The sequence below is a fragment of the Haliaeetus leucocephalus genome, unplaced genomic scaffold (genome assembly GCF_000737465.1).
Source record: "Haliaeetus leucocephalus isolate CR32 unplaced genomic scaffold, Haliaeetus_leucocephalus-4.0 Scaffold0, whole genome shotgun sequence".
In the NCBI taxonomy this organism is placed as follows: domain Eukaryota; kingdom Metazoa; phylum Chordata; class Aves; order Accipitriformes; family Accipitridae; genus Haliaeetus; species Haliaeetus leucocephalus.
Genome location: NW_010972436.1, coordinates 2,152,209 through 2,178,997, shown reverse-complemented (window position 1 = coordinate 2,178,997; position 26,789 = coordinate 2,152,209). Strand labels below are relative to the sequence as shown.

General features: G+C 45.8%; 1 protein-coding gene across 3 annotated transcripts; it reads right to left on the bottom strand.

Annotated features, from left to right (window-relative positions):
* TMEM184B (transmembrane protein 184B) lies at nt 1–26,789 on the bottom strand. Of its 3 annotated transcripts, XM_010567701.1 has the most exons (10): nt 26,708–26,789; nt 17,378–17,523; nt 17,010–17,270; nt 14,344–14,509; nt 10,781–10,871; nt 10,155–10,230; nt 7,173–7,264; nt 6,703–6,872; nt 5,289–5,483; nt 1–3,304 (listed from the first exon to the last, which is right to left on the bottom strand). In XM_010567701.1, exons 2-10 carry the CDS (start codon nt 17,489–17,491, stop codon nt 3,063–3,065), a joined length of 1,407 nt encoding a protein of 468 aa, XP_010566003.1. In that variant the 5' UTR covers nt 17,492–17,523; nt 26,708–26,789; the 3' UTR covers nt 1–3,062. The 3 variants fall into 3 exon arrangements, with proteins under 3 accessions (XP_010566003.1, XP_010566182.1, XP_010566092.1); XM_010567880.1 differs by lacking the exon at nt 17,378–17,523 and having other exon boundaries at nt 26,708–26,770; XM_010567790.1 differs by lacking the exon at nt 26,708–26,789 and having other exon boundaries at nt 17,359–17,462.

The window sequence follows — 26,789 nt, the reverse complement described above, 5'->3', positions numbered from 1 at the left end:
TTTGCTCATTTCTGCAGAGTATAACGTCACAAAGACCAAAATAGAGAGAGCGGCTTGTCGCTGAGCTCACATCAGTTAAACACGATAGGTACAAAACTAGGTGACTCTGTCTTATTTATCATACATTTTTTTTTCAGTCATTTATATACAAAGAACTACTCTATATGGAAAAATAATAAACAAATCCCATGGGTATGTTACATGGTAAACAAAAAGGAAGGAAGGAAGGAGAGGGGAAGCAGGTGAGGAAGAGCAGCTCCAAGGGCCTACTCCTGGAACCAACACATTTTTTGGGGCCCTGGGCTACCGCAAGCAGACCTGCAAGACCACAGATGCCTTGGCCTCCTTGGTCTCAAGCTCTGGGTCTTATAAGATATTTGTTTCTCCAAGCCAGAGCAGCTTCAGAGCCAGTCCTTGCTCTGGCACTTGCCTGTCGTGAGGGACAGCAGGAAGCTCAGAGATGATTTTGTGTGGTGTTAAAAAATATATACGTATATAAAATTATAATGCATGGCAGCTGGCTGTTGTTCGGGCACTAGTTCTTCACCAGGCTTCTCCAAAGGCAGCTAGTGCAAAAGGGTTATACTTGAAACCACTACATACAGGAAGCTTTGAGAATATCCAGATCCTCTGCACAGCATATATATGCAGCATACATTTCAAAATAATTTTAAGAAAATGCTTCCCCAAGCCTAGATCACCTTCAAGCTCAACAGGGCAATCCCAGAGATTGCAGGTCTCGGCCACCCAACACAATGAAGATTACCAATTAAGTGACACCAGGACATCATCAAGACCTGCAAATGCAAGGAAAGGGGAGGAAGGGATCACATCCCATGCCCCGCTTTCCTAAGAGAGAGGGGAAGTTTAACACAAATACCTCACACTAAAGGACTATTCATCAAAGCCATGGAAGATGGAAGGAAAGCCCATTCAGTCTTCAGCCCTGCTTTCCAGGCGGCTTATGGCATGAGGAAAAGGAGTTTTACACCAAGCCCACACAAAGCCTGGCAGATAGCGTTTGCATGTTCATTTAAGCAGCGACAGATTTAGGAAAAGCAGTAACTAACTGCATGGCATCACAGGATGTGTGCAAATGGGGAAATCCAGCAGCAGAGAAGCTGCTGGATCCGCTGACCCTCCAGCTCCCTCAAGAGTCAGCACTGTTGCTCCCACCTCCTTCACCGTCCACCCAGACACGCGAGTACAGAAGGAGACGCTGTCCTTATTCCCCTATCTCATCCTCACAGCATGGAGCAAACCTGCCCTCTCTTCAAGCCCTTTTCCTCCGGCTCACGACCACAGGCTTCTGGCAGGGGTGCTGAGGAAATGAGGTGCTCTTCGCTCCCAGTCGCTTCTGAGAAAGTGAATGAGCAAGCACGTAGATTAGGATACATGAGGAAAGGTAAACTCCAGGCAGTAAACCAGACCCCAGTTCTCCTAGCAGAGCAAGGAGAGCAATCTGGAAACACTCAGGTCTGCTGATGGCAGGGTAAGCATCAAGCGGGAGAGGAACAGAGAAACTACAGCCAAGAACAGAGCAGCTTGCTCCAACCTCTCCATTTTGCTTCCTGCTTGGGGCTAGGGGCATCTGATCCGTGGCACTTGAGTGTGCTTCCCGGTCCTCCCCTAGACTGTTTTAAGCAAGCAAGAAGCTTTTCCTGGTCCCTGGACAGATCTACAGAGGGATCATTTTTATTTTGGTTCCACTAAATACCTAGGGGGCAATCCAAAAACCCAACAAAAGCATGGGGAAGCTTCTTTTCCCACTCCCATGGATGCTGGCTCCACCCTTGATAGCACTGCAGTTGCTGCACAGCCTGTAAAATGTGCAGCAGCAGCAACTGCTGCCTGGGAAACTAAGAGGGACAATTTTAACCAGCCAGGTCATGTCAGGTTTCAACTCTGCTCCAGTTTAGCCCAGAACAGCTACGGACATAAAAAAGCAAAGGAGTGTGCAACATGCCTTCCTGAATACTCCAGCCTAAGGGAAAAACTTGTGCAGCTCGCAGAGGAAGTCAGTGATGACAAGCATGAGGAGAGCTACCTGCGAGAGACCAGGACCTGTTCTGGCAGCTACCTCGTGCAATCCACACCTTTAAGAGGGGCAGCTATGTCAGTGGGTGACAGGAAACAAGAAGAAAAAACGTTTTAGTGTTTACATATCTTCCTTTCCCAAAGAGGGATGAAAGGGCCAGAGCGCTACAGACTTCCACCACCTATCACGGCCAGTCCTCAGTCTTGTTAGCACAAGACAGACACTCCAGGGAGGCTTCTTGCCACAGGAACGCAGGGGAGATGTGAAGTTTGGACACCTGGTGATTAGAAAACCCTGCCCTTGTGAGACAGTAATTCCATCCCTGCTGAGCTTCAGCAAGCATCAGCTTTGATGGGGAGCAGGGGGGATGCAGGGAGCAGAGGAACAGGAAGAAAGTCCTGTCCTTTTCCCCCTCACTCACTCAAATACAGGACTGCACAACCAGGTGCTTAGGAGGGTGGCGGCAGATGCTCCTTACTAAGTATTCAAAGCAATGGCTATAGAGAGACCAGTCTCTGGTCTGGTCCTCAGGAATGCTTATCGCTGCATCCTAATCCCATTTCCCACATATCACAGAGATGTTAGTACCAGGGAGCTGGGGAAGAAAACTGCCTACAACAAACGTTCAGGAAGAGGAATACAAAGCAGTCACATTGTCCGGTTGGAAAAAAAGAAAAAGACAAAAACCAACACTTTTGGCCACAACTCCAGGCCCTGACCAGTCACGCTCCACACCAAGCTGGGTAGGTGTGGGAGGCCAGAGCCCCAAACCCTGGAGCTTTGCTTCAATTAATTCCAGTCGACTGCTGCTGTAAGGAATGGGCTCGAGAATGGAGTCCTGGCCATTCCCCCACCTCCACACTGCTCATCATGTCCGTACCCACAAAAGCTAGGAAGTGCCCACTTCTGCAATCTGCACTCTCTAGGAAGTGATATGACTTGCATGTTTCTGCTTCAATAAATTAAAAAAAATAAAAAACAACAAACGAAGGAAAATGACAGCCTGTGCTGGCAGTTTCCCCTCCTAGAATTCATCATCAGAGCTCAGCAAGAGGGTCTTCTCGTTGTCGCGGCCACCCGAGCAGCTGTGGGAGCGCGAGATAACGTGACTGCCGTTGCGCCAGGGTGGACCATGCTCCAGCGTTGACTGCTGGGTGTACTGCTGGTAGGCTGGGGAGAAGTTGTGGATCGCATCTTGGACAATGTCATGGGGGTTCATGGTCTCCTTGAGGCTGCTGGAGATGCTCTTCATGGGAGCACAGCGACCTGTTGGGGTAAGACAGGGAGGGACAAGTGAAGAATACTGCTGCCTTCCCCCACACCCCTTAACATAAAGGTAAGGAGAACAGGGAACATGCACTCCTAGATCCCGCAGAAGTTACTTTACAGACTTCCTTAAGCAGCTGCTGAGGAAATGCCACACAAATGGTGTCGAATTTACCAGTAGTGCTCCTAAATCCAGCCACTGCTAGCCAAGTGAATCCACCTCAGCACCAAATGGGGGACATGCCATGAGAATCGGACATACCCACAGCGACAACCTCCACTACACACTACCTGTGCTGGCTTGGGTGTGCAACGAAGACAGTCAGGTAGGGAGGAGCTCCTGTAAAGGGTTTCAGAAGACAAAAACTAAGGAAATTCTAAAAATATAGGAGAAATGGCACTTGCCATTCCCACTCACTGGAAATTAGACTGATAGGCAGTATCAAAGTGCCCACAGGAAAGAGATCATAAAAGTGGAAAGCAGTGCAAAGGAGGGAAAGGAGGGGAGCAGGCAGTACTAGAGGCAGAAGCACCCCACGGGTGGAGGGTGTCACAGTGATACCGTGAAGGAAGCAACAGTTAGAGATTGTCCCACCCAAGTGCTGAGCACAGAGAAAGGCTATGTGTCCTTCTAGGAGCCACCATTTCTCATGGCTTCTAGGACCCGTTTCCAGCATGGAGCTTCTGGCTCTGCTCAGTCCTGGGGATGAGCTCCCCAGACGACCAAAACATGCTGATCATCTGTGGCAATTATGAAAGTGAAGGGAGGCTGGGGTGAGAGAGCAAACCGGCTCCTTTGAGAGCCTGTGCAACTCTTTGGAGAGAGATTTGCACAGTTCCGATGGAAATGCTCTAAAGCTAGATGTTATGCCACTGCCCACAGGGCTGTTTTACAACTTATGATCCAGACAACCCTAAAGCAGCTGTGTGAGGCAGTCAAGTTACAGACCTACAAGGATGAGGGAACAAGGAATAGAGCAGGCAGTAGGCAGGCTGGGTATCAGGACAGAACAGCATCCCAATTAAAAACCAACAGAGACAAACATACAGAGCATGCTGTACCTACCGTATGGCCCATATGATGGAACAGCTGCATCAGGGACCAGTGGCCAAAGCAAGGGAGAGATAAAAAGGAGAGGAGAGGCAGAGAAAGAAAAGAGAGAGAGAGAGAGGAAATGACAAGAACTGAACAAGACCCACCACCGAAACATCCCCCACTGTACTGGCCAGCAGTTTACCCTTTCATCATCCACAGATCTCATCTCCCCCAGCTCCAGCCACTGTCCTTCCAGAACCTCTGGGGCTCACTGGGATGGAGGGATCATCTACATGAATACTACCCAAGGGCTGCTGTCTTCCCACACCTCAGCACAGACTCCCTCCAGCAGGAAGGAACCCCTTTATTTGGAGAACACTGAATGTACTTGCATAGACTGTGCACAAGAACCCCTTTTTCCCAGGGATAACATCCACCTCCCTCTTCCCTGGAATAAGATTTCTAGCAGCCCAGCCCTCACAAATTCATCACAGGAAGATCCTCCTCCTTCAAGCCAAACGTATTGCCAAAGCACAGCCTCATCTTCCTGAGCCAGATTCAAAACAGAGCCTGTTTCAGGCCCTGTCCCTCCTGCCTTCAGTCTGTTGCACAATCTGGAGCAACGGAGTTCCCCTTTGGGGAGACAGGAAGAAGGACAAACCCACTCTACCAAAAGGATGCAACTTCTTGCAGCCCTCAGGTCTGCAACAAGCTCTCGTGGGTGGCATACTGGGGAACTGAAAAGGGAACAACGCAATTTAGGCAAGGTTTCTACCCTGCAGAGCTGTTGCACAATTAATCTGTTCAGACACCACGGAGGAGGGGATGTGATGTTTTTCCAGGCACTCAGGTTGGGAGTCATATCAGTGTGTTGGTTGCTAGAGGGACCAGTCTCCACCCAGTCTCGCTACCAAAGAGACATGCCATTTGTGCTGGCTTATTTCCTACCTTGGGCATCAAGTCTCTTGTCCACATACACCTTGTATGTGAAGGCATGGCGTAGGGCAATGGCTGCAAAGAACATCTCCACGCAAATGATGAAGTCCTGATATCCAGCAGCTACAGTGCCTTCACCCACAGACACATTGGCAGAGTGGATTTTGGGGATGGCACCACACTTTTCCAAGATGGCCAACAGCATCCCTAAACAAAGCAACAAACTCACGTAAATGTGCAGAAAACCTGATCGGATACTGACTGTAAGGAATGGAAATAGCTGTCTGTGCTGTATGTCCTAGATGCAAACCCATTTAATGCAGGAGCTACAAACTAGGGGTAGATACTCCCACCTACGCTCACCTGTACAACAGAGAAAGGAGGAATAAATGAGGCAAACATGTTTAAGCAAAGAATGTTCAAACACTGACCCTCTTCTATTCTCAGCTGACGCATAATCTGTGGAACTAGCTGTTGCAGGACTTAATCAAGTCCAAAAGGGTAAGCAGCAGTCAGGTATTTCTGCGAGTACTTCTGTCATCTCAGCACTTCCACTAACTAGAGCAAAAATTGAGGTAACAGAGCTTTTCATTTAAGCATAAAGTGGTTTTGACACACCATTGCAAGACAGATATTTCTCCCTGTCCAGAGTCAGGTGGCTGAAGAATTCCAGAGACGGCAGAGAGTGTGTGACCAGATGGCTCAAGATGATAAAATAGACAGCTTATTAGTTTGTCTGTAGACAGGGAGGATGGGCCATACTCCAACAGCCTAAATTCCACCTAAGTTCCTACTCAATTAGTCTTTGAAGTGCAACTTGGTAAACTTAAGTAGGGCATTGAATAGGGAAATGCTTAGAGCCAATTAGTAAGAAGCACTAAGCTTAGGTGGAATTTCAGCTTTCTGAATGTGCTTCTGCATCACGGGTATGTATTCTGAATGTCCTTCCGCTCGGTGGTGGTTCTGTGGCAGCACAGACTGCATTCAGCCAGCTTGCTGCTTCACATGAATCACAGACACACCATTAAAATTTTATTTATAGAGCACTAAAAAAAAAGTACTGAAAATTTTTAGATGTGCCACTTTAATCAATAAAATGGCAGCATGCAGATAAAAATGTTGGCAGCTTGTGCTTTGTGATTGTTCCAGGAATGCAAAGGACTCTTCATCCAAACAGCTCATTTTGCCAGGAAGATATGCATGTGCATATGCACAGGAATAGTGAGGATTCAGGAGCATAGAAACAAAGATGAAAATGAGAAAAACAGGTTTCCCAGAGAAAAGCAATGGAAGACTATAAAACAAATATAATAATAATACAGAAAGACATTCTGGCTATTAATCAGCATCTACTCTATCAACTCTAGTGTCCAAGTCCCTGCAGAGAGCCCTTTGTGCCTATCAAGGGACAGGAAAAGCAGCTCACCTTGCCAGAAGGACAGGAAGATGACAGACTTCACCATGAAGAACTTGAGGACTGGGCTATAGGGACTGAGCAGCTCACGTGTGGCAAAGTAGAAAAGGAAGAGGGCATACAGTGCCAGGCTGACAGAGATGTTGTAGATGATCGTCACGTAGAGGTAGCCGCTGGTTACACTGGAAAGAGAAGATATATGAATGCTTGAAATTTCAGCATGATCTTTTCCCCTTGCTGCTGTCACTGGGGAGTCCTAAGACTCTGTTTCCTTCCTGCCTCCCTGTCCCATTCCCTCCCCCAAACTGAGGTAGAAAAAAACCTGAAACCAACAGGCTTACCCCTGCCCTCTTTTCTGATGTGCATATTCAGCCCCTGTTGTCCCCCTGCCTTTGCCCATGGCCCAGCACACACACTGACAATAAGCACAGCTGAGCAGAGAAGGGCCAGCCAAGGCTCGCATGCTAGACAAACAAACTTACTCAAAGTCACCATCCTGGTACTTGCCGAAGGCCTGAAGGATGACTGTGCTGATCGCCATGAGGGGCTTCACCACACAGAACTGCAGGGTAGCCTACAGGAATGAGAGAGGAGGAATGAGAAGGCAGGAGGTGCAAGAGGCCAAGTTCCCAAACCAGCACCACGACGAGTGTCCACTGGGACAACTCAGCAAGGCAACACAATCCAGCGTCAACAAGGAGTCTGACCCTGCCACTTGTTAACTGATTGTGCTTGAGGACTACAGCACCCAAAAGGAGATAAAGGAGATTCAGAAGGAGTACGTGTGCTATCAACTTGTCCAGAATGGAAAGAAAAACCTCTCTGTAGGTTGCTCCTAGAAGCTGCTAAGCTCCTCTCTTCCAGAGCTGTTTTTCATAGGCTGTGCTGCAGCACATTTATGCATGGTAACAGCATGAAAACCAAAAAATCCCACACTGTGCTATGATACGGACACAGCAAGTTTAACAAAGCAATACTGGGGAAGGGAAGCAAACTCCAATCCACAGTTGCCATAAAGCTAGGCAAGAAGGTCGCCTGGATAGGAGGGGAACCCAGCTCTCTGAGGAAGAACTCTGACAACTGCCACCATATTAAGGCATTTTGTATACACAACGTGTGTTGCAAGACCAAAGTTAAAAGCTATTCTGTTGTCACCCACACGACCTTTACTGAACCTCCCTAAAGGCTCTGTGGCACTTGGGATCAGCTCTATCCATTCTGCCAGCATATATTGGGACGACTCCTGTCAAAGCCACCCCATTCTTAATCTTTCTGGAGATGTTGAACTTCAAGGTCCTAAGAGAGTAGAGGGTTACGACCCTAAAAATGTCACTCGTGTCTCCCTGAAAGAGGCTGGAAGAGCCCGGGCAGGTGCTGACCTGTGCACACGTGGTAAGGGCTGTGTATGGAAAGAAGGCAAAACCAAACAGGAATAATTGCTTTGGATACGATGCAATTTGTTAGTGGTCATAAGACTTCAAGGAGATTAAAAACCCCAGCACATGCCAGTTAGTGAGTCATTGTAAATATGTGAACTGGAAAAGGTCAAACTAATTGGTAAACAACTCTGTCCTCTGAGCTTCCCCTCCTTTCAATCTGGGGGTGTTTTAACCATTTCCCTGCAATCCAAACCACCACATCCTATTTTTAGTTGCTTCCCTAGAAGATGCTACAGCATACGGGAAGCACATAGATGGTGTGTGACCCATCTGTGATGGTCACCAGACACAGACCCAGCAAAGAATCTTGATCAAGACATCTTTAAGAAAATAAGCTGTCCAGATTTTACACCGCAGCAACCACCACACCACCTGACTGCTGGAGGGTCACAGGCAATGCAGGTGGACTGACTGACCCACAGCAGGCACCAGCCTGAGAACAGTTTGGCGTGGGGGTGAAGATGGAAAGAAGGAATGGTTATAACACAGATTCTTTCAGGATGAAAGGGAATGGAAAGAGCATAAAATAGGCAGGTGATGGTGGGAGTTAACAGGAGTGCTGGAGTGCTGAGAATGGGGATAAAATGGGCAAGGTGCTCCTTCCAGCACATTCCTCTTCCTGATCATCATGATGGTGGATACTGCACAGATCAGCATTGAGATGTGTTCTGTTGCCCTTTTGCACCAGCCTTCCCAGGAATTTGCCTTGAAAGGTCTTACTCGGCAATCCCGGAAGTCTAAAAGTACCAGAAAGTGAGTGTTGGTGTCAAAGATTTCTCACGAAGGCAGCATTTAATCTCAAGCCAAGAAGGACGGAAGTATTTAAACATCCCTTTGCAAGACACCTCCCTCAGCAGACTTAGCAGTTTGCAAAGGGCAGGCCTGACCAGAAGAATTGCTGCCAGATAGCAGCAAAGGAAAAGCAAAATATCCGCCTAAGCCAGAGTTACCAAATGAGCTGAGGATTTGTGGAAGGCAGCAGAACTGCTCCCCCCACCCAGAATGATCAAACAAAGGGTGTACAAATGAAGCCCAAGAGAAACAGACAAAGCAGCATACTGGGAGCAGGTTAGAAAATAAAGTATCAGGGAAGAAAACAAGGAAGCCATGAGGACAGAATATGGGACAGAGACAAACACAACAGAGAAAAGATGTGGTCCTTTGAAAAAGGCCAGTTGTGCTGCAGAGATTAACACTGGATATTACTATGAGGCTGCAGTGTACCTTTGATGTTCCTGCATATTGCTAAAACACAGAAGATGGGTCATGATGTGGAAGAGAAGCCAGGGCAGATATCTAGACCCAGTAACTGGAATTACAATGACCTGAGCCCTTTCAGAGAACCAGACCAGCTTCATGCTGTCTCCAGAGAAACCTCATGTGTTCATTTCAGCGAGTGAGCAAAGCCTTGACGCTCACCTGCTGTTTCATGGCAGCCAGAGGTGACTGACCTGGGATGAGCAGACAAGGGCTGTATCAAGGTTCAGATCTCCCCCATTCCCTCCCCCTCGACATACCCAATTCACCACAGACAGACAGACTTGGTGAGCAATACTCAGTTCCTCCTACAAAGCACTGTGTCACACTTAACCTCCACCCCCTCCTCAACTCCAGACCACAACAGCAGCACTGGGAATTCAGGAGGCTGTTACACAACTGTGGGGTGTCTGCAACACAACACAGCCATTCAATTTCTTAAAGTTGGGAGCTCTGCAATCCAGAAAGGGAAGAGGAAATCAGAATTTCTTCCCAGGGCTAACATCAGATCCAGGAGATCAGTTGGGTCTTTTGCTAGGGCCTTCCTGAAGCAGGGTTGAGTAGAAAATGTTAAGATCATTCCAAACAAACAAACAAAACAACCCTGAAACACCCCCTCTTCTCAGCAGTCTGCAGGCCTCTCAAAACGCTATTATAAACCCCCTCAAAGGAGTGCTCATCTCAGAAGCTCAGCAGTAAAAGGCACCATTGCCACCCCCACACACTTCCTTCAATTCTGGAGGATGGCACAGTTCCTCCAGCCCATACCTGTTTGCAGAACCTCAGGAATCCAATTGAATAGGTCTTTCCCCACAGGCAGCAAGTCCCATATACACAGCTGGACCTGAAAGAGCCAACACAAGGCAACAGGGTTCAGAAGCAAGATTTGGGCTAGAGTGCAAGATTCCTACCCTCTTTGTCTACCTCTCTGTAGCAAAGTTGCAAGACTGGTGCTTTCTCCAACCACAGTTACCAGTTACAGCTATACCCTCTTTCAGAGACATGTTTAAAATAACATCCTGACCCCACACTCCAATCTTTTTCTTTTTTTTTTTTTTTTTTACTAAGTAGCATGGGGAGTAACACAGATCCTAGAGGAAGCACACACAACCAACTGGAAACAGAAAAGATTTAAAGGAGGAGAAGGGAATAAGAAAAGAAACAAAGGAGTAGGCAGGTGTCCAGAAAAGCTGTGAATCAGTCCAGCTTGCCTAAGAGGATGTGAGCAGGCTGATCTGTCTCAGAGCAGGGTACTGGTAAATCATCACCATCCATGCTGCCCAGTCGCAGCAGACATCTGCCACCTGACACAGTTTTTTGGGGCAGGGATAGAGGCATGGTAGATGGGCACAGAAGGAGGAGAGCGTCATGCTGTAAGCACAATAAATACTCACTCAATTGGTTTCCCTCTGATCTCAGACATGATGGAGCTCTCGCCTCCCAAGTACTCATAACAGAGGCTGAGAAAGTTGTATATTACAAAGGCTGCAAAGACATCAATCAGAGTAAAATGACAACCAACTTCAAAACAGGTGCAAGGACCAAGAGTACAGGCAACAGACCAAACATTAGCAGGGACTGCTTATGCAGCATCTTTCCCTTCAAAGCACTCCAGATTATTTTCACTGCATTTATCATCCTACCTCAGCACTCACAAGACTATCTGAACTGGAGTTTGGCCGAGGTCCCAGGCCAGTTCCATGACTCATGCCAAAAGGGTCACAGGACCATTTAAAACTGTGGTCAGTCTCTGTTTTACTTGGCATCTGTATGATGCCATTCTTTACAGGGTTCCTGTGCATTATTCCAGGACATTACGCTGGGACTAAATAATTTGGAAAAGTTATCTCTGATCCATCAACCATATCTTATCTCCTGTATTTAACCTTTTAGGTGATGAACACAGTTTCTCTCTCCAAGATAACCAGACTATAGACATAAGAGTCAGAGAGGAACAGAGGGATTTTACCAATCAGTGAAACTCTGTTTTCCTATCTGGTGGAGATTTTTGAAAAACAGGCTCTGTGCTTCATTTCCTCAGAAAGCTGAAATTTCTTGCATACTGAATAGCCTTCTCCTTGGGCTACCTCTTTTCTGCCTTCCCCAGCAACCTGGTACAGATGAGGAAGAGCCTTCTCAGACTGACCGCTAATACTCTGCCCCATTTCAATTCTCTTCAAGGCTCAGTTTTGCTGACACATATAAACTGAGGTGAAGACACTGTGGGGAGGGCTCTCATCATAACTACAGACATGTTTCCTTTTCATGGGATCCAAATCCACTTAATTGTGCATGGAGTAAGCCTGTACGTGCCCTGTCTGCCACTCTGTTGACTTGTTATAATCACTGTTGGACCCTCATACAGTTGTGAGATTTTTAGGGCAAGGACTGTACTCCTAAGTTTGCCACATACAGCCTTGGGGCTAAATGACAGACCAGGTGACCCTTCTTTCAACATTATTTTCTATGATAGTTTGTACCTGGACATTCCCTGGAATGCCAACACCCAAATTCTGGTTTTGGCCCCCAGTGTTGACATAATACAAAGAGAAAATAACTTGGGATGGAAACAGAAGTCTCGAGGAACTTTGGAATAAGAACAAAAGCCTACTAAAGTACAGTGCTGAGAAGCTGACCTCACCAAGCAGCCAGTTATTAGACCTGAGGTCAATTTTCCCACGTGGATGAATTTCCAAAGTCAGAGACAGACATCAACTCAAATTCTTCTACAAGCATCCAAACTATGCCCTAGAAAAGATGTACTCAACACTCCCCAAAACACTCCTAGTCTCAAAACATTATATTTATGGCTTGTAGACATGCCTAGCTGGCAAGAATGCTACAGCACATAAAAGCCAGTGGTATACCTGCTTCTATGTATGTAATTGGGATATTGTTATTCCATCTGTAATCCTTGTTATTGAACAAAGTTAGGTATGTTCACACAGCAATGATTTTGTGAAAGCCTTAATTAGGAGCTAAAACACCAACCATGGAAAACTTATTTAAATAACTGTGGTAACCCCTTTTGCCTGCAATTTTCCTGCAACTTAGCTGACAGCTCCCAGCACCCAGAGGAAAATCTGAGCTTTTCCTGTTGTCCTCCAGTGACCCCTGCCCTCTGATGTGGTCATTACAATAGCAGCTGCCCATTCCACAAGCACTAGGGAAGAGATGACATCAGAGGAAGAAAACAAAACAAAACCAAAAAAAAAAAAAGGGCAGGGGGAAATATCTGCCCCTCCACCCCCAAAAGAAATGAGTGCTAACTATCAAAGCTCACCACACCAGCAAAAGAACTCTTCTTCCATTCCTGATCCACATTCATCAGATGGTGCTCATGACATCAACATAAAAAAAATCTACTTGTGTCAGTGTTACTGACACCCAGTTTTTTACAGAAGCAGAGTCACATGAAAGAGCAATGTTAAAATACACTCCTCCTAATGCACTCTATGAAACGCAGCCCATAAATGGCCCAAGACAGCTTTCAAAATTTATTAGTAGGGTCTTCTCCCCCCATTCCCCAACAGAGCTCCTCCCCACTTTGCAACCTAAAACCTTCCCAAAAAAGAAAGGATGAGGTAGATGGCAAGGGAAGGAAGAGAACAAAAAGGCTGTTTTGAAGCGAACCCCAGAAAAAGTGAGGGAGAGAACCTGCTGACCGAAGGTGCTTTCACCTCCACCTGTAGTCTTCCACACAGCCCAATGTGCTGAGGTGGGAGCACGGGCTGCCTCCTGAGCAGACGCTCGGATGTTTGCAAACTCCCCGAGCAAGCGAGGCAGAGGGATACTGGCTGTTGCTAGGAGAGGAGTTTTACAGAGCAGCAGGCTTCCTGCTAGACCTACACACGCACACAGGGCAGGGAAGGAAAAAAAACCAGGCCCAAACAAAGATGCCTCCTGAATCACGTGTGCACGTTTGCTTGCCATCTGCTGCTGCATCTCAGAGCATTGTCGTGGATGTGAAGGAGGGCATGCTGGTCCCTTCAGCTGATTAACTTCTTCACATGGCCAGGGGCACATCTCTGCAATGCAGATCTCACCAGAACAACTGCACCAATGAGTTATGATTTAACAAGGGTATGGCAATAAACTGTTCTCAAAAATACACTGCTAGAGTGCAGCTTCTCCTGCTGGGTGAGTAGAGACTTCTTTCTGGATGAGATCAGGAGGGAAGTTTAGATAGCATTTATTGGGGAGTAGCTGTTTCCCTTACATACAAGACAATACGCAATACCCCAGTAACAATAGTGGTATTATCTGCAACAGATAACCAAAACCAAACCAATCTGTAACTCATCTTGAACATGGTACCCTCTCTCCTGCAGGACTCCAAAGCACTTTACACCTCACCAACCCCAGCACATGGTGGCTGTGCTACCCTGTGCAAGCACACAAGCAGCCACAGGATAGGACCAGAAGAATACGTTGCTAACAAACTGCACCAGGAAAACAGGACAAAGCAAGCGTCTGGCTGCTGAGTAAGTGCTGTTAGAAGAGCCAGGAGCTAACTAATACTTTGCTTTGTAACACCCAGGTAGAATCAGATTTTTGGCTTTGCACCTTCCTGAAGCAAAGGACCCAAGAAAATCATAAGCTTTGTCTCTACAGAACGTTGGAGGGAAGGCTCAACATATCTTGTCATGTTCAGAGGCCAGCGAGAGAAGTCAGGTTGGGCAGGGCTTTGAGCAACCTGATCCAGTGAAAGATGTCCCAGCCCATGGCAGGGGTGTTGCACTAGACTATCTTTAAAGGTCCTTCCCGACCCAAACCATCCTATGAGTCTATGATTTTTCAGTCACTGAGCAAGCCATGGTCATCCAGTGAGGCACACCATAAAGCTTTGTCTCAGTAGGTGACAGTGATGCTTTCTCCATGTTCCCAAGCAGAAGCAAAAGTTCCCTCAGGGCAGACGCTTCCCACCTCCCCCATTTTTTATCTGACATCTCCTTACCTTCATAGCAGTCCCGCACTGTGCCAAAGTAAACATAGTACTGGTCATTGGTGAAGAACAGGAGACTGAGCCATGAGTCAAAGGCGTAAATGGGCACAATGAAGAGGATCCGAACAATGTAGCGCTGTTCATTTGGGCAGCTATAGCAGCGAAGATGCATGTAGATCTGAGAGGATGGAGAGGGGAGACCAGGATCAGTGGTAAATGGAGTAGAGAGGAGAAAGTAGAACTGGAGAGTCAATTGGGCCAGGAAAAACAAACGCAGTAAATCACCTCTTGATTGCCTCCAGCAGCCTCAAGGTGATGAACATAACAACAACAACAAGAAAAATTGCAATTATCACATGGCATTGACATAGCATCCCTTAGTTTTCAGAGAGGGGGAAGGAGGAGGGAAAGGAAGCAGAGGCATTTCTAATCTAGTTTCTTACAGCGAATTAATTTACTGTTATTATCACCGCCTCGACCATATTCTTTTGTTCATACCTTTATTTCCAATTATCATTCCTATATTCCTGCTACCCTGTTTTAAGTACCTACGATTTGCAACACTGCAGGCTGCTTTTCTCTGAAGAGGGAAGGAGCATGCACTTAAGCGCATGCTCGTTGTAAACACTCTCACTCTCTTGGCAGTTTTGGATGCTTTCAAGACTTTCACCTGAAACAACCTAAGAGAGCCCTTCACAGCACTGCCAAGAGCTGATAAGCCACAGCCCGCCTGCTCAAAAAAGTGACATTCTGCACATCGGTGACAGCACAGCCACAAAGCGTCATCCATCAAGTGAGCATCAAGCTCATGCACTGTGCTCAAAGGAACCACGCAGCCACACCGCTTGTTTTGCCTGACTCCTTGCACACATGCCAATCCCCCTAAGTCACTGGCTGAGGGGACTGTAACATCCCCACCCTACCCACTCCCACTGCTCACAGTTTGTTAGCCATCATTAAATCCTACACCTAAAATGCTTTTTCACAGAATACCCACCTCCTGGGAAAGGTATTGACCACAAGCATACCCTAAAGATGAGCACTACTCCTGCGATGGCCTAATAACACGTCCAGAGCTTCGGCGTGAGTTGCAGGTACGCTCTGTTGGCCACGGAGTCAGCAGAGGGCACGTTCTCCAGAGGCAAGGCCTCCGTACGACAACCCTCATCAAGCTGCTGACCCAACTGCTGGGATTAATAACAGCTAGTTTATTACATACATGCCTCACGACTGACTGATTTTACTACCTGAAGAGGAGCAAGCATTTGTCTGAAACTTCACCCTCCATTTGTAGGTGCTGTGAGGATTCTCCAAGGTATAACGCACACATTGATGCTCTAACTTTTCTCTCATAAGGGACAGGGGATTGTCTCTTCCCAGTTGTCTGTTGCTCATCTTTCCCTGCCTCTTGGCCAGATCTGGCCAAAATTACTGAAGGGCTCAAAATACTTCTGTTTCCTTTCCCTGTCCCACAAGGAGCTCACGAAAGCCTCATTTCCTGAGGAGAACAGGTTGAAAATAAACTAACAAGCCTTAGGGATATTTTTTCCTTGTGACAATCCCAGTGACACACCTCACCCAGCACAGGGACAGCTGACACTGGAGTTCAGATGACTCTAAGCTTTGCCCTTGGGATGTCACAAGAGCCCTGCAATCCATGCGCCTACAAGAGCACAGAAACTGCTGCCTTGTAACAGGACAACAGCGCATTTCAATCAACAGTGTCTCTCTGGCACTGACCTCCATTGGTTTCTCCAGAGAAAGGCATTAATGCCTAAGTGTGTAATGCTATACTGCAGAGGAAAGATCTCTTCCTACCCTCAGTAGGCAATCAATTTGTGCTCTGAAGCAGGAGGATCCATGGAACTTGTAATTGTTACCCAAGCTGGTGAAACTGCAGGTGTTACTCTTATTCATCAGTGACTAATCCATTTTTGAACTTCACTAGCCCCGGTACTCCATCAATAGGCTGTAGTTTTCTAGATCCTAGTCATCACTCTGGAATCTACAGACCAACAGGTACAAAACACAGGTTGATAAATAACAGGGCTTGCATTTCCCCCACTGTGTTTTTCAGTTCACATGACAACCGCATGAAAGAGAGGTACAGAACAGGATGCAGGGCTTGACTTGTTCTGGCTCCCAGGACATCTGCCCCAGAAAGAGGGGAGGGGAGAAAAATTGAAATAAAACATTTCCTGCTACTCCTTTCCGCAGCGGAGTTCAGCCTGTGGAATCTACTGGCACAGGAGATCAAAGGAAGTTATGTCAAACAACAGATGACCAGGATCATTTAGCTAACAGCTGACACAATAATAAAATGGCTAGATTCAGCTACAAGACCTGGGAAAGGATATCTTGAGATAATACACCTTTCTGCATACACTCAAGAGATGGCCAAATATTTTACACCTGCTAACTTTAAAGAGTTTGCTTCCTCTTCATTCACACTACAGAAACAGTCTGAACCTGGGCAGAAAAAGGCCTTCAAATAAAAGTTGCCACCTTGATCAGCACAGATAATATATTAGACCCCAAAGAAGAGGTCCTGGTACCACTCTGGAGTTTGCAAATCCCCATCACACAGCTGTATCTGGCAGAGATATGCCAGGGCATCATATGTGTTCCTCCATGTGGGGAAAAGAACAGGATGAGAAGTACAAGTGACAGGGTTTTACCTGATGGCAGGTGATGAGCAAAGCTGTCCATACAAAGAAACCTGAGATGGCCTGAGCAGCGGTGGTCATGAGAAATATTGGCTGCTCCACAGCCGTGGGGCTGCCATCCTCTGGCATCCAGGAGAAGTTGGGAGCCACAGCTGGAGTGGTGGCAGTTGACCCCAATCTGGGGGCTGCAGTGACGTCAGTCATCACTATCATGGTGCCTTTTGGTGTGAGGTTCCAGTTGCGATTGCTAGAGAGCCGCCCACAAGCCAAGACCTGTCAAGGAAGAGAACCAAAAAGCAATTGAACCCAGCTGAAGGACTCAGAAGCATAACAGCAACAGTACTTAGCATCTCTCACATGCCTTTCACCAGGCTGCTCACATGCTTTACGAACAGGACCCGGGTAAGTCTGCCACTGCCACCCCTCGTGATACAACAATCATGTGGTACTCCAGAACCTCTCTGCCACTCACAACACAGCCTCCCTGAGATCATGAAACACTGCCACAGCCATTGTCACCACCCTTCTGCAATAAAAATATTTAAAAACAAGATGAATGCAGCATTCACCTGAGATCAGAAGGAAGTATCTAAATCATTGTCATGGTTTAACCCCAGCCAGCAACTAAGCACGACGCAGCTGCTCGCTCACTCACTCCCCCCTACCTGGTGGGATGGGGGAGAGAATTGGAAGGAAAAAGGTAAAACTCATGGACTGAGATAAGAACAGTTTAATAGAACAGAAAGGAAGAAACTAATAATGATAATAATAACAATAATAAAATGACAGTAATAATAATAAAAGGATTGTAATATACAAAACAAGTGATGCACAATGCAATTGCTCACCACCTGCCAACTGATGCCCAGGTAGTTCCCAAGCAGCGATTCCCCCCAGCCCCACTCCCCCCAGTTTATATACTGGGCATGACATCCCATGGTATGGAATACCCCTTTGGCCAGTTTGGGTCAGCTGTCCTGGCTGTATCCCCTCCCAACTTCTTGTGCCCCTCCAGCCTTCTTGCTGGCTGGGCATCAGAAGCTGAAGAATCCTTGACTTGGTCTAAACACTACTTGGCAACAACTGAAAACATCAGTGTGTTATCAACATTATTCTCATACTGAACCCAACACATAGCACTATACCAGTTACCAGGAAGAAAATTAACTCTATCCCAGCCAAAACCAGGACAACCATCCATACTGGAAGATAACAGGCACACTTAAGTTAACAGCTCTACTTTCCACAAAAGCACTGGCTATTCTGCAATGTCCTGAAAAGCCAGAGTCTTAGTCTTACGGTTTCATCTGGAAGGCAGCAGAATAAGAAGCAGCAGGCAAGAGAATATGCACCGCAAAGTGTCACTGCACAGCAAGGGGGAAAGAAGAGCATCCAGCAAACAATCCCCACCTCTCCTACTGCCATTTTGAAAACCACACTCAGCCCAAATCACCTTCACTGGAAGGATATGTGCTAAAAGCTCTCCTTGCTAGAAAGAAGAGCATGAAAGTGATGCTTTTATCAAACATCATATGGCACGGTACATTTAGCCAGCCTGTCATTAATTCTACTAACTTAGCATTGTTTTCTACATGACATGAATTTAACCTGATTGGCTTTTAAAAGCCAGTTGACCCATGAAAACACACCCAGAACACAAGGATATGCAAGATTTCAAAGCAGCATGACCCTTGGTCATTTCCTGGATGAAAAGCTATTTTCTTTCAATGGAACGAATTCTTGAAGGTCTAAGATCTAAAACAGCTATTATTTTCAATTTGGTTGTAAGCAGGCTCTAATGTGACCTCCGGATTGGAGGAAGATAATCCACTTAAACCAAGATCACAAGCAGGCAGCCATTGGTTCTATCCACTAGAAGAGCTGCTTCTGATGCAGTTGTAGTAAAGACACGGTTATCAAGGGGAACAGCATAATATTGCCTCCTTCTGATAACCTCCTAATAGTTTTTGGGATACCCTTTCTGTAAAAGTGCAAGACGTAGCTCTTATGCAGGCCTTTAAGATCAGCAGATGGAAGGGGCTTTAGAAAGACCAACTATCCATCACCACAGTTTACAGCTGCAGCAGGGAAGGACACGTCTGTCATTTACTGACAGGTCACACAAAAGAGAACATACATCCACAGATGAACTGCCCCAGCCTTGCTTCACCTGAAGCCACAGCACAAATCAGGAAACAGGCACTCAGTGAAAACAGAGGGCCAGAAGCAAATAATTTCCACATGCACACTAAGGTGTGCAAACGGCCCCTCCAGCACATGCTTTTCCAAACCACACACTTGCACCAGTGGTACATGGCACTCTGATGTTACTTACGCCACATTCCACCTCATTTCTGCTTTCTTCCACAGGGGGAAGAGAACAAATACAAATGCTGGGAAATATCCAGATTTTTTTAAGCAGATACTATCTTGCTATAGAGGGAGCTGCAAAACTGTTATGGTTTAATTTACAAAATAATCATCAAACTTGGCTTTTCTTCATTCTTTCCAGTCGTTCTTTTTCCAAAATATCCCTGCTCTGAGTTACAGCTTTCCATAACTGCACGTACTGAAGGGTAATTCCTTTCCAGTCCTGATCAGTACAGGAAATATAACTGTTAAGTTTTGAGTTTCAAAGCATACGCGCACACATTACATTATCTATACTCTATCTAAAAATTTGGAGAGATGAAAGCTGGATAGAGATGTCACAAGGTAGCAAAGTTTTTTATTGCTTTAAGAAGAAAGGGGTTTCTACCCAAGTGACTTCTGAAGCGACTGAACACTCACAGTGCTGACAGTACTTCCACTAAGCTCACAAAGGGTACATCTAAAATGAAATCAGAGCAGATGCACCTGTGGTTAACTTAGCTCTAAATAGTCCAGCCAGCTGCAATCCTGCACTTCCCAGCGCAGTTTGGGAGCTATGCAAGAGAGGAAGCTGCTAAGCCCTTCCTAAAGTTCATGGCGGAGGAGATCTCTACTGCAGACCACCAGTGGCAGGAGGGACAGGACCTGGAGCTCCACACTCCAGCTAATCAAACCGCACCAACAGCACAGACCCAAATGCAGTGCGGGTAACGTCAGCAGAACTGAAGATCTTAAAGGGAATTCCTCTGCTTTATTCTGCACTCATTTTAAAAGAAGCTGAAACAGCAAAAAGTGATCAACAAGCATTTTGACGTGACGAGGGTTATGTATTCAGAAACAAGGACACTTACAAGTTCCAGTTGTGTATGTAACCTTAACACTGCCCCCTTGTGATTATACATCAACTGTCATTAATTACATGATTATGCATCATTCTTTGCCTAATCCCCTTTAATTGACACAGTCATTGAAACTAGTAACTCTTTCCACCACTGTGTTCTGGAAGAAAATATACAAAGTTTCTTAACCAGGGCTCCACTTCTCCTACCCCAAACCCCAGTCCACTTCACCCATGAGTACCCCCCTCTTCCTCAGGGTTGCCCCTGAGGACAACTTTTTAATCAGTTGATGCTTTTTAGTGGTTGTAAGCATCAGCTTGCAGTTCATTACCCTTGCTAGTGAAACACGAAGGAACACTGTACTCCCCTAATCTGCAAAATTAACATATGTCTTCCAAATTATCCCTTCTAATCTCCTAAACTCCCATACACCATTGCTACAGTGACAGGTATAAGCAGTGCACAAAGCTATGATGAAAGACTACTGTATGCAAGAAGCTGAAGATGTAAGAGCAATTCTGTAATATATTTAAGAACTAGATAATAGCACAGATGATTAGAGCCTTAACGAGGTGAGTGGATTTTGACTCATTCACTACCACCAGCTCAGAGACTGCTAGCTCCTCTTTTGCCTTGTTAAAAAGAGCATCACGAGGGCAGGCTATGGCAACTCTCTTAATAGGCCTTGTTTCTGAGATGCCTCTTCCCCATCATGCAGTGGGACACAAGCCCGGCACATCATTAGAACAGGCTTCCAGCAAAGATGGTGCCTGGAGGCACGTCACAGCAAACACACTGCCTTGACAAGCTACAGATCGAGCACCCTGGTGTGAGCAGCTTCCCTCTTACCTGAGGCAGCGAACGTGTTTTGATACTTGTTTCTTGGACACCTACTTCCACCACAGCCCATGTCAGTGCCACAACACATACCTTCCTGCTTCCTCTCACACCCAGGGAAAAACGTCCCTTCCGACAGCCACAAAGCTATTTCATATTCAACTCCATTTTCTCCATTCTCCCACTTTGCTACTCCAGCTGTGCAACAATCTGACAATGGTTAGGCTACTGGCTGTGATCTCTTTTCTGTGTACTCCTCCCAGCTGGCTGTATTTCTCTGTTGTTTCTTGCTCATTTTAAGCTCCTTGGGACAACCATCTTTTTGTTCTCTGCCCGTACAGTTCCCAGCACCGCGAGGTACCAAACCATGAGGAAGGCACTTGACAGTACCATATGGCAAATTAGGGACATTTAGAAACCTGAATTACCAATGCAATACAAACCAAACCAATCTAACGCATAATAAATTTTGAAGACTTCCTTACTCTTCTGCCATATCCTGTTTTCTCTGCCCATCTCTTTCACCTCCACCTCATTGCTTCCATTTCAAGGGAGAGTAAAGTTACTTTCACACCTATTCTCCCTCTCTGGAGGGCTCTCCTAAATATATCAAAGGAAAACATTTCAACACTCTAAATTTCACTCTTGAAGCTTTCCCCATCTCCAGCTGACTACCTTGCTCCCCCCGGAGGTAACCTGCAATATAGCACATGCCAAACAGGACCAGGAGAACGGATAGCCAGGAAAAGCACCAAACTTTGGAAAATGGAAACACGCACACAGATAAGTACATCTGGGTAAACACACAGGGCTTTCGGACGCAGGCTTAGGTGTAGTTCAGGATGGCTGCAGGAAACTTGGATCAGCTGGTACGATTCCTGTATGTGGGCTGCATGAGATCTGGACAGGGCTTAGGTCTGCATGAAGTCTATACCCGACAACCCCAAACGTGGAAGGCAGAGGTGACGCCCCCGTCCCCAATGAGCTGTTACGTGTTCCTGCCCAGATGCCATTACAAGTTATGCACATTAGAGCAAGACAGGACCTTGTACTGCTAGGGCATTAGCTTAAACACCAAGCTAGTACCAGCTGAAACTTACCTAATAGATCTTCTGAAAGTACTTCAGGAGTCTTAGGGTCTGCTCTCAATGCAAGGAGGAGAAAAGAAAGTAAGGCAAAGCATGTGCTGTTTATATCAAGATAACTATCCTGATAAAAACCTAGAGACGCAAAACACTGTTACCAAGATTCTTGATAGGGAAGGGGCTCCAACCTGCATGGGGACACCGATGTAAAGCTAGTGTGGATGTGTCCCCAGGGCCTGCGTCCACAGAAAAACAGCAGCACAGTAATTCTCAATCAGGAGCAGATCGCCCTTCCTGTATCTTTTGGAAACAGGCAGCCTTCTGTCTCTAACATTAACATGGCAGCTTCTTCCACCAAAAATAAACTCAGAACAGTAAACAGAAGGGATGTGGCACAAGTGAAAATAAAAAACTTCATGCCTTTACGCAAGCCAAAAATGGAAAATTTCACCACTGAGGAGGAGCTACAAACATAAATACGTAAACCCTATTTCTGATGCAACAAAAGCAGTGTAGGAGGAGGAAAGAAATGTTCAAGCTTGGTTCTTCAGTTCCTAGGGGTACTTCTGAACACATATTCAATTACAGAGTCTAGTAAAGGAGGAGCAGGCTGCCTGCTCTGAGCAAGACCCACTCCGTTGTGCTGCTGGCAAAAGCACGCTCACTTTGCCCTGGTGTCGGTACGCAAAGCACCCTAAACAACATGACTCTGAAGCTGTTCTCTGCCATCTGCAAACACAATCTCTGTTTTTAAAATAGATCATCTCCTCCGAGGCTAAAAGTATTTCATTTCTAAACTGCTGAGAGAGCAACGAATGATACACAAAGCTATCCCATGAAAGAGTCTTAACAACTAAGCCTCCTGCTGTACAAGACATGATCCAACAAAACATGCGTGACCTGGCTGCAAGGTTCTCCTGGAAAGCTACAAGGCAAGAAATTGTTCCTCCTTAAAACCTACTCCACACTTACGATAGTGTTAAATATCCACCATGCTGAACTTTCTTTTTCTTAAGATACCACAAAACCATTTTCCACACCCCTCTTAAATTCTTATTCCTCCAAGAGTTTCTCCATTAAATTATCCTTATTCTGGACCCCAAAAGACCAATGCAGAAGTGTCATGCAGTGGATGATTTTAAGTCTGAACTTTCTGCATCTACTAGGACACAAGCAAGAGCTTTACATTAGTGAAAGCAGGAGCTTTATGGTTTTCAGAACATGCCCTAGACTTACAAGGAGTACAGAAACACAGCACAAAATGGTTCAAAATTTATTTTAGACTATTTTAATTATAAGAATGCCTAGAACTGCCAGACAGGATCAACTCTTTCCATTGTGCTAGGTATATATTGCATATTCATAATTGATTTAAGGTCTTTTCAACCCTCAAAGGCATGGCATCACCAACTGATCTGGCAAAAGGTAGGAAAAGGATGAGGTAGAGTCTCAGCACAAAAATATTGTAACGCTATACAGTAAGACAGTCACTGGTGCAGCTCAAATCAATTATAGCAATAAAAGAAAATCAAATGCTTTAGATGTATTACTTCTTAAATTGCTTTTGCTCTCTGGGGTGGCATCTAGTTTACTTAGCTATGAGACTTGACAAGGTTCCAACAGTGCATTTTTAAGCTCTCCAGTAGCACTCCCAAAACAACCTGTGAGTTAAGTATGTGATCTGGCACGCAATTTTTGCTAGTGCAACTCATTTACATTTTACTATTCATGCTGGGCCAAGCTTTCTTAACACGAAGTCAGCGACAGTCTCCTCACAACACGCACTTCATACACAGGCACACATGTATACATAACTCCAAACACACATGAGCAATACTGTGCTCAGCTAGAAGACAGGCATTCAACAAGATTTACAAAAACTCGCGGTGTTTGAATCTACAGTTACTGCACTTCATATCAGCTTAATGCACTTCTCTCTCTGCACAGCAAATTCAGATCCAAATGTAGTTCTTCACAATGTTATTTCTCCAGAGGAGAAAGCAGTCTGAATGCTGAAGACATTTTGCCCGGTCACAATTTTCACAACAGCTATCTGTACAGTCAGTGAAAAAAGAGAAAAGTGTCACTGGGACATAAAACCAGTAGCGTCAGCATGAGCAGAGCAGGAAGACCATTAGCCTGAGAAGCAGAAGGTAGAGGAGTCAGGCACTTAAGAGGACCAAACCACAGGGCAAGGTACACACCCACTAAGCCATATTCAAGAGATGATCACATGCCTACGTACATATAAAAGCATACCATACACACAAACAATTTAACCTTCAACAAGGCCATGCAACTTTTTTTTCTCGTCTTAAGGAAATTAAACTCTGAGAATACCACAAAAGTCTTCTCCACTTCCAGCTCACACAGCCCCCACCCATTTTGCTAATCCACACACAGTCATCTGAAGAGAGAACAGCTTCCCCTCCCCATGCACCCATTTAAAAACTCAGAATCAACAATAAAACCCTTTTACCCTGAGCCGTGCACTCTTCTTTCCAGAGTTTTTTTCTGCTCTATTAATTTCTGTTGTCCCGCTGTACTCACACAGCCCTCCTCCCCCCATCCTCCTCCTCCTCCCTTTTTTTTTTTTTTTTTTTTTGTGGACTGACCCACATTGTGATAGGTCAACATCCAACATCCAGTGCCTTTTTTGGAAGGGGAGAGGAAAAAGAGAAAGGGGGAGGGAGAGGAGGAGAGGGGATGTTCTCCAACCTTCCAACCGCTCCTTCAACCACACTTGGGCCATGCGCTGCATCCCTTTCCCATATTCCCAGCAGCCCCACTCCACACAAACTAGTCAAGCCCCCTGCTCCCAGGGGAGAAACACAGAAAGACTACAAAGATATTCTGCAACTGGCAGAGGGGAAAGAGACAACAAGAAAAAGGATGTGTTGTAAACGCTTGCGTCTGGCATGACAGAGGAAGTTTGCATTTCATTTTCCACATACTCAAGAACAAAGTCAAATCAGAACTTATTCTACCACCACTTGCATTCATCCCTCCCCACCTCCAAGCACCAAGACAGAGGAGGCAACAGTTTAAAGTTGCCACAGGGTATACAGTTACTCTAAGGAGAGCCAGAAGTCAAACTCTACAGCAGGATCTAAAGCCAGTGAACTTGTGGCAGTCACACACAAAGGGAGGTTTTTTCATATTGGAGCATATTTTTCCACACAAAATATAACATACAGAATCAATCAGATCAGATCCATACTTAAATTTAGCAAGTAAATGTGCTGGAAGAAGCCAGACATCTTATCACAAGCCTAGGCAACTGTGCAGTGATGCATACGAGGGAGATGGCACATCTGACTTCCCTAGCAATCATTCTCTGATGCAAATATGTAGCAGTGATGAGCACTGCAGAAGTAAAAACAGCGATTCTCAACAAAGCACCCAAAGCCACTCAATATGAAGCCATTCTGTTATTGCTAAAACAACATATGATCAGCTTATTTTTGTTTGTGGGTTGTTGCTTTTTTTTTTTTTTAAACTCTGGACATAATATACAAACATCCTCTTGTTAATTCCAAAAATCACCAACTCCTAATTTCATTAGTCCTGTTCAACACTGCCCTCTCCACACTTCTCTCCTGCCCTGCTACTCCATCAAGAAAAATAAAAATCCTACAGATGCAAACTTTTAGAAGCAGAATTAGGAGCTTTGTATTCCTGAACTCCTGGGAGAGGAGAGTTCCTGCCCACACAAAAATGCCAAGCCTTAAACACATCAGTATTACAGCTTTGCTAGTTAAAGAATGAGCCCAGGCACAGCATTTTCCTTACAGAAAAGTTACCTCTGGGAGCTCACAGGCAGAGAGCAATGCCTGGGGGAGGAAACCATTCTCACCCTTGCTGGCTAAAGCACAGCAAGTAGAAACAGCATCAGAAAGGAAAACGTTGCCCAGCATCCTCTTTCAGAGGCTACTTACACCACAGGAGCGGCTAGAAGCTGCTCACCCTTTCCTGACTCAGCACCAAAGCTGACCACAGAGGTTTGCAGAGAAGTTGCCAATACCGTTTGTTAGAGGCTGACAGATGCCAACAGCTACTAAAACACAGTTTGAGGCGATTATGAAATCCCCACTCTCTATCCCAGAAGTCTGAAACAGCAATGCATTTTCTCTATACAGAAAGCGGCACACCAAGCATCCACCTGAGAGGGTGTGTGCTTAAAATAAAAAAAAGAGAAAACTTCAACCCAATTTTTCCAGACACTGTAACATTAAATTACCTAGTTGGATGAAGTTGCCTAAATGAGAATTTATATGAACAACTTCTAGCTTAAAATTCTGCTGTAAAATCAGTGCCATCACAAAGCCACTGGGACAGGGGAAAGAAAGTCTGAAAGTCAGGAGAGTTTGGAGGAGGAGAAGTCACTCCCAGCTCCCATGGGACAATTAGCTGCAAATAGCTTCACCCACCACTAACCAGCCCTTCCTAGCAAAACTGGCAAGGAGGCAAGATGTGGTGAGCCATGAAAAGAAATTCACTCTCTTCTAATCTGCCTCCTCAGGTGACCAGCTTGTCCAGGTTCATTTTAAGTAACCTGGACAGAGGCACAGCTACTTACATTACTGCTGCCTGGGCTGTATCTGTGCTGGAGATGACCAGGCAACTGCAAGCTCCCAAGCAATCAGCTCAGCAGCCTCCAA

Coding starts and splice junctions, on each gene's coding strand:
- TMEM184B (XM_010567701.1), bottom strand. CDS start 17,491: ATGATCTCAGGGAGGCTGTGTTGTGAGTGGCAGAGAGGTTCTGGAGTA. Junction 17,271..17,377: donor GGGTCCTGTTCGTAAAGCAT/GTGAGCAGCCTG, acceptor CTTCCTTGACAG/GTCTTGGCTTGTGGGCGGCT. Junction 10,231..10,780: donor ATCAGAGGGAAACCAATTGA/GTGAGTATTTAT, acceptor TGGCTCTTTCAG/GTCCAGCTGTGTATATGGGA.